Source organism: Nicotiana attenuata, chromosome 8 (assembly GCF_001879085.1).
Source record: "Nicotiana attenuata strain UT chromosome 8, NIATTr2, whole genome shotgun sequence".
Taxonomy (NCBI): Eukaryota; Viridiplantae; Streptophyta; class Magnoliopsida; order Solanales; family Solanaceae; genus Nicotiana; species Nicotiana attenuata.
The window spans coordinates 9484145-9497705 of NC_031996.1; the positions used below are offsets into that span (position 1 = coordinate 9484145).

Below are 13561 nucleotides of genomic sequence, written 5' to 3' on the forward strand. Positions count from 1 at the left end.
CTTCTTCACGCGAACGCGAAGGGCAATTTTGCCCAGTTATTTAAAATGTCCAAAACAGAACAGTGACGGGAATTTTTCATCAAACACACGAACTCCTTCTTCTCTAAGGTTCTAGGGCGACTTTTAGAGCATTTCTTCATCAAAGCTTCTTGGGTTAGTAAATCTTAACTCGTTTTCTTCATTTTCCATAAATATTTGTTGAATTCCTAAACCTAAAACATGTAATTTAGGGTAGAAATTGGGGGAAATGGGTAGAGTTAGGGCTTTTTACTTTTTCTTGACTTAGACCTCGTTTTAGGGTCGAATTTGAGAACAAATTATATATTCGGGCTCGTGGGTGAATGGGGGATTTGATTTTGGTCCGAACCTCGTGTTTTGACCAAGCAGGCCCGGGGGCGATTTTGGAATTTTGGAAAGAAAGCTTGGAAATCTATAATTAGACATTGGGTTTGATTTGTTTAGCACATATTGATACTATGAAGTCATTATCGTATAGATTTGATTGAGTTGGAGCCGAATTCAAGAGGGAAACCGGTTGTTGTGGATTGATTTGGCCGTGGAAGTTGAGGTAAGTGTTTGGTCTAACCTTAGCTTGAGCGAATAGGAGTAGAGTCTTATTTGCTACTTGCTAATTGTCGAGTACGATGTATAGGCATGGTGACGAGTATCTATACATTGGTGTCTAGCATGACCGTGAGTCCTTATATTGCGAATATCCTGGTTTTTGTTATAGCTCCCATACTTAATTGATGATTTCTATATGTTGTAAAGAGTATGTGAAAGGAAATTGTGATCTTTGAACTTCGTGGAGCGTTGGCTCGAGTTGAAATACAAATTAAGGAGGTATATGAGATATTTAAATCCTTGGAGCGTTGGCTCAAGTGATAATGTGGACTATGAGATGGAAGTGAAAGAAAGAGAAAGAGTTATTGGTTTATTCCCTTGCCGGGACGTTTTGTGTTTTGTTGATTTTCTCCCTTACCGGGACATGGAAATTTATTGATACTGTTCCCTTGCCGGGATTTAATTGTTTAATTGCATTCCCTTGCCGGGATTTTTATCATTATTTATTTACTTTCTTTCCCCTTATTTGTGATTGTTGTTTGGGTGAGGAAGAGTGATAAAGCACGAAGGGTGATGCCGTGCATTGTATGATATTTGTGGATCGGGTTGCGTGCCGCAACAACACTAAATGATATGGATCGGGTTGCACGCCGCAACAATGATATTTGTGGATCGGGTTGCACGCCGCAACAATGCTAAATGATATGGATCGGATTGCACGCCGCAACAATGTTGTTATATATTGGGATCAGGTTGCGCGCCGCAACAATTATTGATACAAGTGTGTTTATTTTGGATATTAGTTTCTTTGTTCGCTGTAAATTCTAAGCTGCCCTTAGACTGTTACTCTGGATTTACTGTTAATACTGGTATACCCCCCTCCCCCCCGCAGCATATTTCCCCCTCCCATCTTTACTTGTTTATTCCTGTTTTACTTTCCGCTGTATATTATATAACTGCACAGGTTTAATCGGTAGTCCGGTCCTAGCCTCGTCACTACTTCGCCGGGTTAGGCTAGGCACTTACTAGCACATGGGGTCGGTTGTGCTGATACTACACTCTGTGCTATTTTGCACAGATCCAGGTTTTGGACAGTAGCAGCAGTAGCGTGGGAGCAGGACTTCAGTCCAGCGAGACATCCGGGTAGCCCTGCAGGCGTCCGCAGGCCCGACGTCTCCTCTATCCTTTATTTTAGTCTGTTATCTCATTGTATTCGAGACAAACAGTTTATGTTCTCTTTCAGACGATTGTATTTAGTATTCTTAGTAGTTCGTGATTATTGTGACACCAGTCTTGAGTAGAGGCTTTTGTTGAATCTTCCGCATTTCTATTCAGTTTTCTATAATATTAAGACTTCCGCTTATTATTTAATTTCGTTGCTTTTGTATTATTGCCGATAATTGTTAAAAAAGGATTATGTTATTAATGAAAAGTAATTAAATTTGGCTTGCCTAGCTCCCATTAGTAGGCGCTATCACGACTCCCCAGGGTGGAAATCCGGGTCGTGACAAGTTGCCTAGATGGCAGGAGGAGCACTAAAGTATTGGTAAGAGCTATGGGTTATGAGAATGATAAGTGCATCAGTCAACATTCGAGGACGAATGTTCCAAAGGGGGGAACGATGTTACATCCCGCATTTTCATATGTTAAAGTTTCGTCGAAAGTTAATCGACGTAAGTTCGGGAATGGGATTATTTTGAAATTATAGGCATTATGTTATTTCAAACAAGTAATGAGTAAATTCGTGAAGGTGAGAGGGAAGCAAGTCAAAGAAAATGAATTTTCATCCAAGTTTGGCATGTTGGGATAAAATACAGGCCGAGCGATAACACCCGATATTTATGGACTAGTACCATACAAGATACCATATGACCACGGTAGTATGATGTATAAAGTATATTAAAAATAAGTAGAATTTAAGTAATTTGAGATAATTTTTAATTATGCGAATAATTGGTTAATTATCGGATAACGGGACATTACCTAATTAACTAATAAGTGGATAAAGATTAAATTTCCCACCCCCATCTCCACGTGGCAACAAGCCACATTCTAAAGAAATGACTCTTAGCCATTCTTTTTAAGTGGCAACTTAATATGCTAACAACAAGACTTGTCAACTTTAAGAAATTCCATACAATATTATAATCAAGGTGGGGAAAGACGTTAATTCATTCTCCTAACCTTTCTACAAATTCATTCTCAAACTTTACAATCAGATGTGAGGTTTCAATGTAATTCCTTACCAATTTTCCACAAAAAACGTGAGTTCTTGCAACTAAAAAGGAATCCAAAGAGAATTATTGCAATGTAAAATTTTGCGATTCTAATGGAGTACGGTGCAACCTTTTCCAAGAACATCATACGGATTTTTCCCTACTCCAGGTATGTTAAGGCTATCCCTTCTTTCTTTGGTATGATCTATACGACACAAACGAAACGAGAAAATGCACAACTTCATAAATAACTCTATTCATAGAAGTATTAGAGGTGCCCATGTTCTTGAATTTCCATGTGTCATATTATTCTATCATCTGTTCATGGGTCTCAGAAAAATACGTAAGTTGAAAAAAAAGTTTACTTCATGATATTACTCGAAGGTATATTGGTCTTATGACATTCCAAGAGATTTATTGACGTACTTCTCATGCATTGCATTCATGTACATTTACCCATGACCAGATGGAGTTATATAGGCGCATATATATATATATATATATATATATATGGGAAAAGGTTATGGTGTTATATACGCACCACCACCTGATCAGCTGGTATACGTTGATGATTTACCCACAGTGGCCGAGATGATATGATGAGATGCCCTCAGAGGCTTGATGATGTTATGAACGCATATACCCATGCATGGTATGACATTTATATGCATATGCACGATATTATAATATTAAATGATTCATAGAATTATTCAGATATACATGTTGAGTCTTTTACTCCATGTTTCTCTTATGTCTACTAGTTACTGATTTTCATTCCTTACATACTCGGTACATTATTTATACTGACGTCCCCTTTGCCCGGGGACACTACGTTTCATGCCCGCATGTCCTGATAGACGGGTCGAGAGTCCTCCAAGTAGGCTATCAGCTCAGCGAAAGGTGTTGGTGCGCTCTATTTGCTCCGGAGTTGCTTCTTTGGTCAGTTTGATTAGTACATGTATTGATTGGTATGGCGGGACCCTGTCCCGACCTTTATGATATTATGTATTCTTAGAGGCTTGTAGACAGATGTCATGTATACGGATACTTGTATGGCCTTGTCGGCCTATGTTTCGAGTATATAAAGAATCATGCCGGCCTTATATGCCCGTACTTCATATGTATAAGTTTGTATTCCCTCATGATTTACTCTGGTTCATTTACCTATGATAAAATGATATGAAAGATACATTATGTTGGTACTCGGTTGAGTAAGATACTGGGTGCCCATCGCGGCCCATCGGTTTGGGTTGTGACACAACTACTACATTAGCCTTGACCTATGTTGATCTGGTGAACTGGAAATCATCTGGAAACCCATTTATCCTGTAACAATCTGCCATGACATGCCCAATTCTCATGCAATGTGTACAGTTTACATTAGGATTAAATTTTGCTTTCCTTCCCTTAGGTTTCTGCTGTGTGTTATTAACCTTTTGTGAGTTAGTCTATGACTTTTGTTGTGACTGATTGTTGTTTCTCTGTGGAGCCTTACCTTGAAACCCTACCATGAATGAGGAAACATCAGCATTGAACTGTGGTCTTGCATATCTCTCTATTTGATTTTCATCTTGTAGAAGGAGTGAATAAGCAAAATCTATTCCAGGCAATGGATTCATCATAAGGATGTTTCCTCTTGCATGAGAATAGACATCATTTAGTCCATTAGAAACTGAATGATCTTTTGGTCTTCTAAGAACTTTGTGACTTTCCTTTTTCCATCACAAACACAGTCATAAGAGTAGACTAGATGAGAGTTGAGGGAGTCAAGTTCATCCCATAATTTCTTAAGTATGGTAAAGTATCCAGCAATATTGTTGTTACCATGAACTAACATTGATATTTCCTTTTGCAGTTGGTACAGCTTGGCTCCATTAGTTTGCCCAAATATGTGTTCAAGGCTATTCCACAAATCTTTTGCAGATTTTGAATAGATGACATTGTCACCTATCTCTTTGGATAAAGTGTTCAGAAGCCAAGAAGTCACCATGAAATTGCATCTGCTCCACTGAGGGTGATCTTGTGCATCAGGTTTTGGCTCCTCACAGACACCATTTATGAAGCCTATCTTGTTTTTGGTTGAAAGTGATATGAGAATTGATCTCCCTCCATCCTGCAAAGCCTCTACCATCAAAAGGTGTGGTAACAAGACTCAAACCAGGAGCATCAGACGAGTGAAGGAAATAAGGACGAGTCACATCCTGTGAAATTATTTGACTGGTTGAACCAGAGGCAATGGGAGTAGAAGGAGTCGGAGGAACTTTTTCTCCTGCCATAGTCGAATACTATATTTTGAGAGAAAAGAGATTTGGATCGAGCTACTGCTGCTCTGATACCACGAAAGAAAATAGGAAAGAATTGTGGAAAATTTTCTCTACCTTTTATTGATAATGTAAATCCCTATATATACAGATTTATCCTACTGTAAATAACAAATAAAAGAATATTTCTATACACTTGTACTACTCCTATTTGTCTACTGTGTAACAGAAAAACTATAAAATATCCTTTCCCATGTGCTCATGTGAGAAGCACGTGAGTTAGGCTTCTTGGAAGCTTCCTTATGTATAAGTGTTTAAATATTGATCAGATGGTTGAGAATAAAAGATCATGACCCTCCATGATTCTTCCACGTGTAGGGCTGGGCTACAATTGATAAAACACTTAGGCACTTCAACACAACATACAGAAGTCCAAAAAACTAAGTGTGTGTCTGAAATATTTCTTCTTTCTTCTTTTTTTGTATGAAGTTCTGTGTGAAAATGGCTGTGAAGATGGTTTCTCTTCATCAATAGGAATGTGTTCTCAAAATTGATGGCATATTCTGTCGGGCCATTAAGCCTCCAAATTCCAATTTAATGAACATGGATATTCTTAACTTTGTTAGCATGGCCTATTTTATTCCAATAGGCCGAATAAAAACAATTTATGTTGATAGAAGGACAGTGGTCACTCTTTGCCATAGTTGTCGAGGAAGTTTCCTCCACACCATTAGATCAAGAGTTTAAGGCTGGTAAGTTGCAACGAACAATAATAATAAGAGCGAGGTATTCTAAAATACCTCTTTTTTCTTATTTATCTCTTTTTTCTAAAATTATTTTATGTAAATTTTCAACGTCAATTAAAACAATGAAAGGGAAGTTTACATAAAGAACTATGAACTATAAATCCAAATCCTTTATAATAAAAATGTATTTAAAAACTCGTAATCAATGAAATAATATTTTTTAACTCCAAAAATAGTACTCTAAAATTTGACAAATGAAGAGTGACATTAATTATTGTTACGGATTATCAAAGGGCGAAAGCATCGTCAAGAAACTTTACAGCTTGTTTGGATGGTTGTTACCAATGATATTATATCGTATTGTTACTTTAAATACAATATTTATTTTGATTATTAATTAAATTTTATTGTATTGTATCGTTAAATTCATCGTCACATAATGACAAAAAATATCACTTTATGGAACGACGGATTTGGTGGGGTGACGTCGTTTCCTTGCTTTTTTCTCTCATCTTGCCCTTCCTTATTATTAAATAATCATATTTTATTATTTGCTCTACTTTTTTATCTAATAATTCTACTGTATATCCAATTTTATCCTAGTAATATTGCAAACCTTTTTATATTGTTAGTGCGTGACACCATGAAATGACAATAATGATACCATCTGTCCAAACGTTGTATCTATCAAATAAAGCAGTACAATGCGTATAATACAATACGATACATATAAAACGACATGTAATAACGATCCAAACAAGCCGTTAAGGCACTACATTGAATAAGAGATAAATTAATATGAATTTGATTTAAATTTATTTGGTATGATTTAAAAAACCCAGAATACTTAAAACACGGGAAAAAAAAGAGAAATACTTAAAACACACGGAAAAAAAAAAAAAAAAGCGAAATACTTAAAATACGAAAATTGAATTGAAAAAACAAAAAACAAAAAAACACTTGTACGAGCTTGTATACTTGCTCCTATATCTCCACAGTTGATGGCTTCAGTACTGCTGCATTGAAGATGGTACCAAAGGAATACTCAATACAAGACTTTAACTTGTTTGGATCTATAAAGCCTTTCTCCACTACAATTGCAACTCTAAGCTTGTCCACATAACTCACCATTGTCACTGATAGACTCTGCAAAACACATTATCAAAGGCGGGTTCAGTGAGTTCAACTGAATTCATTGTTTCGGCTCAAACTACGTATATATATACATGCTAAGCAAATTTAAAATGCATTCATATCCTTCTGAATTCATTTACTCTAGATTTTGTATTCACAAGTAATACTTAAGTGGAGCTAGAGTATGACGAACAGGTTCGGACGAACCCAGTAACTTTTGGTTAGACCATATATTTGTATTAGAAAATTTATTAAATACGTATATATAAATATTTAATTGCAAACTCAATATAATTAAGACGAGCTATAATTTTGTTGACAAATATAAAATGTATAAACTTTAAATCCTGGCTCTGTATAATATTAATCACAAAGTCTTTACACAAAAGGGTACCTGAGGAGCACCAGCAACAGCAAAGTAAAGTCCTTTTATAGGGTGGTTTGCCAAAGCCATATCTTCCAATGGTCCAATCAGATTTGTAATTCCCATGCTCGTGTGCTTCAACGTTGCATGAATATATTTAGCTGTTGTCTGTAGTTATCCCATTTAATGTGAGCTTTAGACTAAACAATTAGAAAAAATTTCATTTAAATAAAACAAAAAAAGAGATGGAACGATTGTACTAGCATATAAATTGTTAGATTTTCGAAGCATTAACGTGGCGAGTGACATGTCAAAAATTGTTTCTTCTCAGTATATAATATAGGTAAAGAAAAGGCAGCCTGGTGTACTAAGCTCTCGCTATGCGCGGGGTTCGGGGAAAGGCCGGACCATAAAGATCTATTGTACGCAGTTTTATCCTGCATTTCTGCAAGAGGTTGTTTCCACGGCTCGACCCTGTGACCTCATGGTCACATGGCAACAACTTTACCAGTTACACCAAGGCTCCCCTTCTAAGCAGAAGCGGACCTATGCAATAAGTACCGAGGTCACCGGCACCCCTAAAGTTTGGCAAAAATTTAATGTAAACATGTATATGTCTTTAGAAAATAGTAATATATTAATAGTGGGAATTCTATATAAAAAACAGATTTTGGTTGAATCATAAAGTGTACCCGCGACCTTCAAATCATGAGTTCGCCTCTGCTTCTAAGTATATGTAATAACCACTAAAAAACAGGAACTAGACACGGATAAATTCTGTAGCTAAACAGCAAAATTCGTCGCTAATTCTACTTAGCGATGGATCAGCGACAAATTATCAAAATATTTTTTTGGGTACGAACAATTTAGCGATAAATTAGCGACGAAGGTAATTCTAGCTTTTTTAGTAGTAACTAGACATACCTCAGGACCTTCAACTTTTCTCAAGATTTCAAGCAGCCTACCAGTGAGAAAAACAGATGCAGAATTCCTTTGCCTCTTAATAATACGACGGGCATTTTGAACAAATCCAAGAGGATTAAGTGAATCAGTGGAAGTTAATTTGGGCAGTGAAACAGGCAAGAAAGTGAAATGATTTCCCCATGGCATTTCTGAATTAGGTTTAATCATTTCACTTACTGATTTGTAACCTCCAACAGCTCTAGTGTTGAATAAAACCAGTGCAGTACATTTTCCATTGCTAGTTTCTTTGTTTATTCCTTGCATGTAAAGTCTTGTGCCGTATAATACTACTCCAGTAATCACGTCATTTATTGTCTGCAAACATTCAGGAAAAAATATTATACTAGGAGTACTAGTAATTAAAATAACCGTCAATCTTCCATTTTACGCCGAACAAAGGCGACTTCATACCTAGGGCTCGAACCCGATACCTCTAATTAAGGATGAAGGAGTACATGCTACCGTACCCTTGTTATAGCCTGTTTGGCCAAGCTTCTTTTTGGTCAAAAGTGCTTTTTTTTTTGCCAAAAGCACTTTTAGCCAAAAATTGAGGTGTTTGGCCAAGCTTTTGGAAGGAAAAAAAGTGCTTTTGAGCAGAAGCAGAAGCAGTTTTGGAGAAGCAGAAAAAAGTAGTTTCTCTCCAAAAACACTTTTTTGAGAAGCACTTTTGAGAAAAATACACTTAGAAGCAGTTTTTTAAAGCTTGGCCAAACACTAATTGCTGCTCAGAAGTGCTTTTCAAACTAATTAGCCAAACACAAACTGCTTCTCACCAAAAGTACTTTTGAGAAAAACACTTTTGAAAAAAAATACTTCTCAAAATAAGCTGATTTTTGCAGCTTGGCCAAACGGGCTGTTAGTCTAATTTATACTTCTTCCTTTATCCTTAATGGTATGCCGCCTTACTTAACTAATACTCCCTCCGTTCCAATTTATGTGAACCTGTTTGACTGGGCACTGAGTTTAAGAAAAAATAAAAACTTTTGGAATTTGTGGTCCTAAACAAGTTAAAAAGGGGCCCAGATTATTTGTGTGGTTATAAAAGTTTCTCATTAAGAGTAAAATCGTAAGTTTAAGCTAAATTGTTACCAAATTTAGAAAGGGATCATTCTTTTTGGACCGGACAAAAAAGAAAATAGGTTCACATAAACTGGAACGGAGGGAGTACTATAAATTTAGAAAATCGTTTTTTTTTTCTTAAATTCTGTGCTCAATCAATTTCCGTCACATATATTGAAGCAAGAAAAAACAAACTATATCAGACGATTTTTATGTTCTATTTTCACGGGGCGGAGCTTCTTTTTCACCTAATTGGGCTTCGTTTTGGTTCCCAAATTAGGGTTTAGCTTCTATATACGGGCATCTATATATACATTTTAAAATTATTACGTCATTTAAAAGAAAGCGTCACTAAAATTGATAATTTGAATTATAAGGCAGGTAATTTCTTATAGTATGTAAATATTTCTCAACTTTTGAAAGCATTCATTTTCTGACCCCAAATTTTTTTTTTAAAAAAAAAAGGAAAAGTAAACATTCATTGAGTCATCAGTAGATACTAGATAGTATAAGTAAAATTCCTCAAATTAATGTCTATGATACAATTAGGCCTGCAAGGACGGCCGACAAATTCTTAGAGTTGAATTTCACCGAAGATTTTCTTTTAATTTGACGCCGAAATTTAACATAATTTTTATTAAATGGGTTTTCGAGAGAAGTTTTATTTTGTGTCTCATACAACTGACACTAGTTGTATGAGGCTCCTTTTTGTCTCACAAATTTGTGGACCCCAATCTTACACTTCTGGGTCCACAAATTTATGAGACAAAAAGATTGCCTCATACAACTAGTGTCAGTTGTATGAGATACAAAATAAAATTTTCCGGTTTTCGATGTGGCATAATAGTAGGTTCGTCATTAATGTGGCAGTTACTAGCAAGTGACAATCATAGATCATACCACTTAATTCTGTTTTTTTTTTGTGGGTACATCTTAATTCTGTTAATGTACTAACTAATTTGTCGTAAAAACTTATTTGCATCTGATGTTTCTATCAAATTATACTAAATTACCATGGTTAAGTGATGAATTAAGATAAAATATGTATTAATCAATTAAATATGACTTAGTAATAACCATGTTGATGAAGACATAACCATGCATGTTTGCGAAGACATGTATCATGTATTTATTGGGTTGGTGTCACCCCATGCGAGTAAGATTTTGCCATAATATGCGGTCCAACTTCAATTTTCAAAGACTTTAATTTTTATGTATTGATAGTATAAAAAGTATTTGTTGAGGTTACTTATAATATAATTGCAGATAAATCTTTAGAAAAGACATTAATAAGTAATCCGATAAAAATAATAAGCAATCTGCTACAATAGATTAAACTACAACGATTGCAAAATAAAAAATAAAAAAAATTGTGCGTCATCTGTGTATATAAGCTAAATCGTCATTCAAAATTTTCTGGCGCGAGCTAAAAGTGATAATACCCCTTAATTTGTTGCAAATTTTGTGGTTTTTTTTTTTTTTCATTTCATTTCAGGAAACTATTAGAAATACCAAATATAAATCAAGAATATATTCAGAAACTTACCACTTTGAGATTGGCCTTGATCTGCTTGATGCTCTCTAAAGAAAACGTTGTAGTAGCAATCTCAATCGGCCGGAATTCAACTCCGTCATCACCTGATCTTATCGGCGTCCGATCGTCTTCGATCAACGTACTTTTCAGAACACTCAACCCAAAATCTTGAACAGTATTAACCAGCTTCATAATAACATTAGGTACACATTTCACAATATTAATAGCTTTATTTTTTGTACTCAAAATTGTCCTTTGACGTGAAGGAAATGTTAAAGGAAGTGATGGATTGTCAACTCTTTGTAAACAAGAAAGAAGTGCACCCATTAATGAATATCCATCTCCAAGTGAATGATGTAACCTGAAAATTAAATTTCCAGCTGCGTTACTTGTTGGGTATTTTAATAAGTGAATTTCCCATAATGGTTTATTTTGTTGGAATGGATCCATTGATAATTTTGATAGGTAATTGGAAAAATATTCGTCGTAGAAAATAAGTGATTGTTCAGCTGGAAATATTGGGTTTTTTACATGGTCTTCAATGTTTACTTCAACTTGCTTCCATTTCCTCGCACCTTTCTTTTCTGTGACCTATTAGAGAAGATAGTAATTAGTAAAAGCTAATATATATATATATATATATATATATATATATATATATATATATATATATATATATATATATATAAGAGGTATAAGAAGTAAATTATCACGCTATTAAAAGGTATAATAAGTCGAATTAGTAACTTGAAAAATAAAACAAGTAAATTTTTAGAGAAATTTTCATAAAGCAGTAGTACAGTTTAGAGCCTAATTACCATACGTAACTATAGTTTGCCTAATTACCATTTGCAACTACTGTTCAATTGTTACCAGCTTGTACCACTTGTATTCAGACGCGCAATTAATACAACCTATATCAACTATATTCGTTCGCGCAACTAATTAATACAACCAAGGCGAAATAAAGAAATTCAAGAAAAAATAGCATGCTCTCACAGAGAGTCGACTCAAGACCTCCGCTTACTAAGCAGACACTCTAACCAATTGAACACCGAGAGCTTGTGGCTCTCTTGTTTTAGTTCAAAATAATTGATATTTTGTTTTAACACAATAATTGGATTTATTATAAAAATTAAATATAGCTACGAATAGTAATTTTCTAAAAGTATAGCTACAAATAGTAAATAGAGTGTATATCTTTGATATCTCATGTATTTTTCCAGATTTTTATAGTAGATTTGTTGTAATATTGCTATTTGATCGGATTCACCCATAAAGGGTACTAATTAGCCAATTAGCTTGTTCTCCTCATAAACCCTACTCTCTGTCTATATATATATATATATATATACACCCCTCCAATTAAGTGGGTTGGAAAAGATATGTTTTTTCTATCAATATATAACGGCTAGGGTTTCTATGAGAAAATCTTCTCTGCATCTTAGAAGGATTAGTAAGCTGTAGATAAAGGAAGTTCATCCACTTCGGGAGGATTTCTGTCGACCGGTGACATAAGTCGTGGTTGCTGCAGATCTATTTCTGCTAAGGAGAAACCCGTAAATCTCCTAATCTAATATTTACAGGCTAAATAATACAAGATTAAATTGGCCAATAGTAAGTAGAGATGGCAAATCAAGCCGCCTATACTTGTGTTGACAGTATTATTATATAAATGAAAGGGAATTGAAGGACCTAGTAACTTTCTAAAACAAGTTCAACAAGCAAATAAAGCTCCATAAATCAAGATGTCATGGTAAAAAATATGGCTAGTAATTTAAATATTTAAAGAATAATATATGAAAGCATAAGTCATATTAAGAGAAAGAGTGAATCATACCATGATTGAGGAAAAACGTGGATTTATAGGCAAGAAGACATCCTTAAGTAAAGAAAAGACCTTAGAATCTTCAATTTCAATTGGAATTTTTGATTCCAAAACAACAATAACAGATAGAGACAAATTCGAACTGTTCAAATATTGTGAGCTTGGACTTGCTGGCCTTTCCCAATATGTTTCTTCCATTTTTATGTCCATAATTTTCTCACTCAATGGTATATATAATGAATATTTGGAATGTAAGTTACTATAAATAGATGAGAGAGACAGAAAAGGAATTATTATATACTTGTGTGGTCGAAATGAATGATACTTACATTTCTTAATTGTGATGCATGATATTTATTACTTTGATGGGCTGAACATAAAATTGTCTACTCAATAATGAAGTGCTTTTATTTTTTTAAAAAATTAAATGACATACATGTTACACGTGTCTCTATGTGATAATTAACAACGGAAAAAAAATAGAATTTTGATATGTTACAGTTGGGATTAAAATAGTTCATTGAGTGGGCTAAAAATTCTTTATTTCTTTCTTCTATTGGGTGCGCGAACAAAATTTTATATTAGTAGCTGAAAAGATTGCGAGCTTATATATAAGGTGTGTGAATCTCTTAATGGTGAGCCTTTTTTAGAAAAACCGTGCAAGCTTGGTCCAAAGTAAACAATACCACACCATATTAAGAGTATCCGCGGGCTATTTCAGCCCAACAAATGATATCATAGTCCAAGTACGACGGGAGAAGTATGGCGATAGCTGAGTGTTGATGCGGAGGCCATGTGGAACTTAATTCGAAGGGGGTCTAAGGCTAGGAAAAATTGTAAAAATTTACCCCAAAACAGACAATATCGCACAATATCTTCGAACTGGTTGAGC

At 34.9% G+C, this 13561-nt stretch overlaps 2 protein-coding genes across 2 annotated transcripts in view; both read right to left on the reverse strand.

Moving 5' to 3' along the window:
* LOC109231477 overlaps positions 1–5056 on the reverse strand; it is a 25514-nt gene extending 20458 nt beyond the window's left edge. Inside the window, exons 1-3 of the mRNA XM_019397136.1 lie at positions 4939–5056; positions 4612–4844; positions 4276–4492 (exon numbers count right to left, since the gene is read on the reverse strand). Of these exons, the coding sequence (XP_019252681.1) occupies positions 4276–4492; positions 4612–4844; positions 4939–5056 (568 nt within the window). The remainder of the gene's footprint in view (positions 1–4275; positions 4493–4611; positions 4845–4938) is intronic.
* On the reverse strand, positions 6561–12859 carry LOC109231770 (O-acyltransferase WSD1-like). Its single transcript, XM_019397401.1, has 5 exons — positions 12682–12859; positions 10854–11432; positions 8210–8563; positions 7316–7453; positions 6561–6933 (listed from the first exon to the last, which is right to left on the reverse strand). Exons 1-5 carry the CDS (start codon positions 12682–12684, stop codon positions 6772–6774), a joined length of 1236 nt encoding a protein of 411 aa, XP_019252946.1. The 5' UTR covers positions 12685–12859; the 3' UTR covers positions 6561–6771.

What these genes read in the sequence shown, in the direction of transcription:
- LOC109231770 (XM_019397401.1), bottom strand. An exon ending in TCAAGGCCAATCTCAAAGTG is followed by an intron (nt 8,564 to 10,853) that starts GTAAGTTTCTGA and finishes GAATGTTTGCAG; the next exon opens with ACAATAAATGACGTGATTAC. An exon ending in CTGTTGCTGGTGCTCCTCAG is followed by an intron (nt 6,934 to 7,315) that starts GTACCCTTTTGT and finishes TGTGTTTTGCAG; the next exon opens with AGTCTATCAGTGACAATGGT.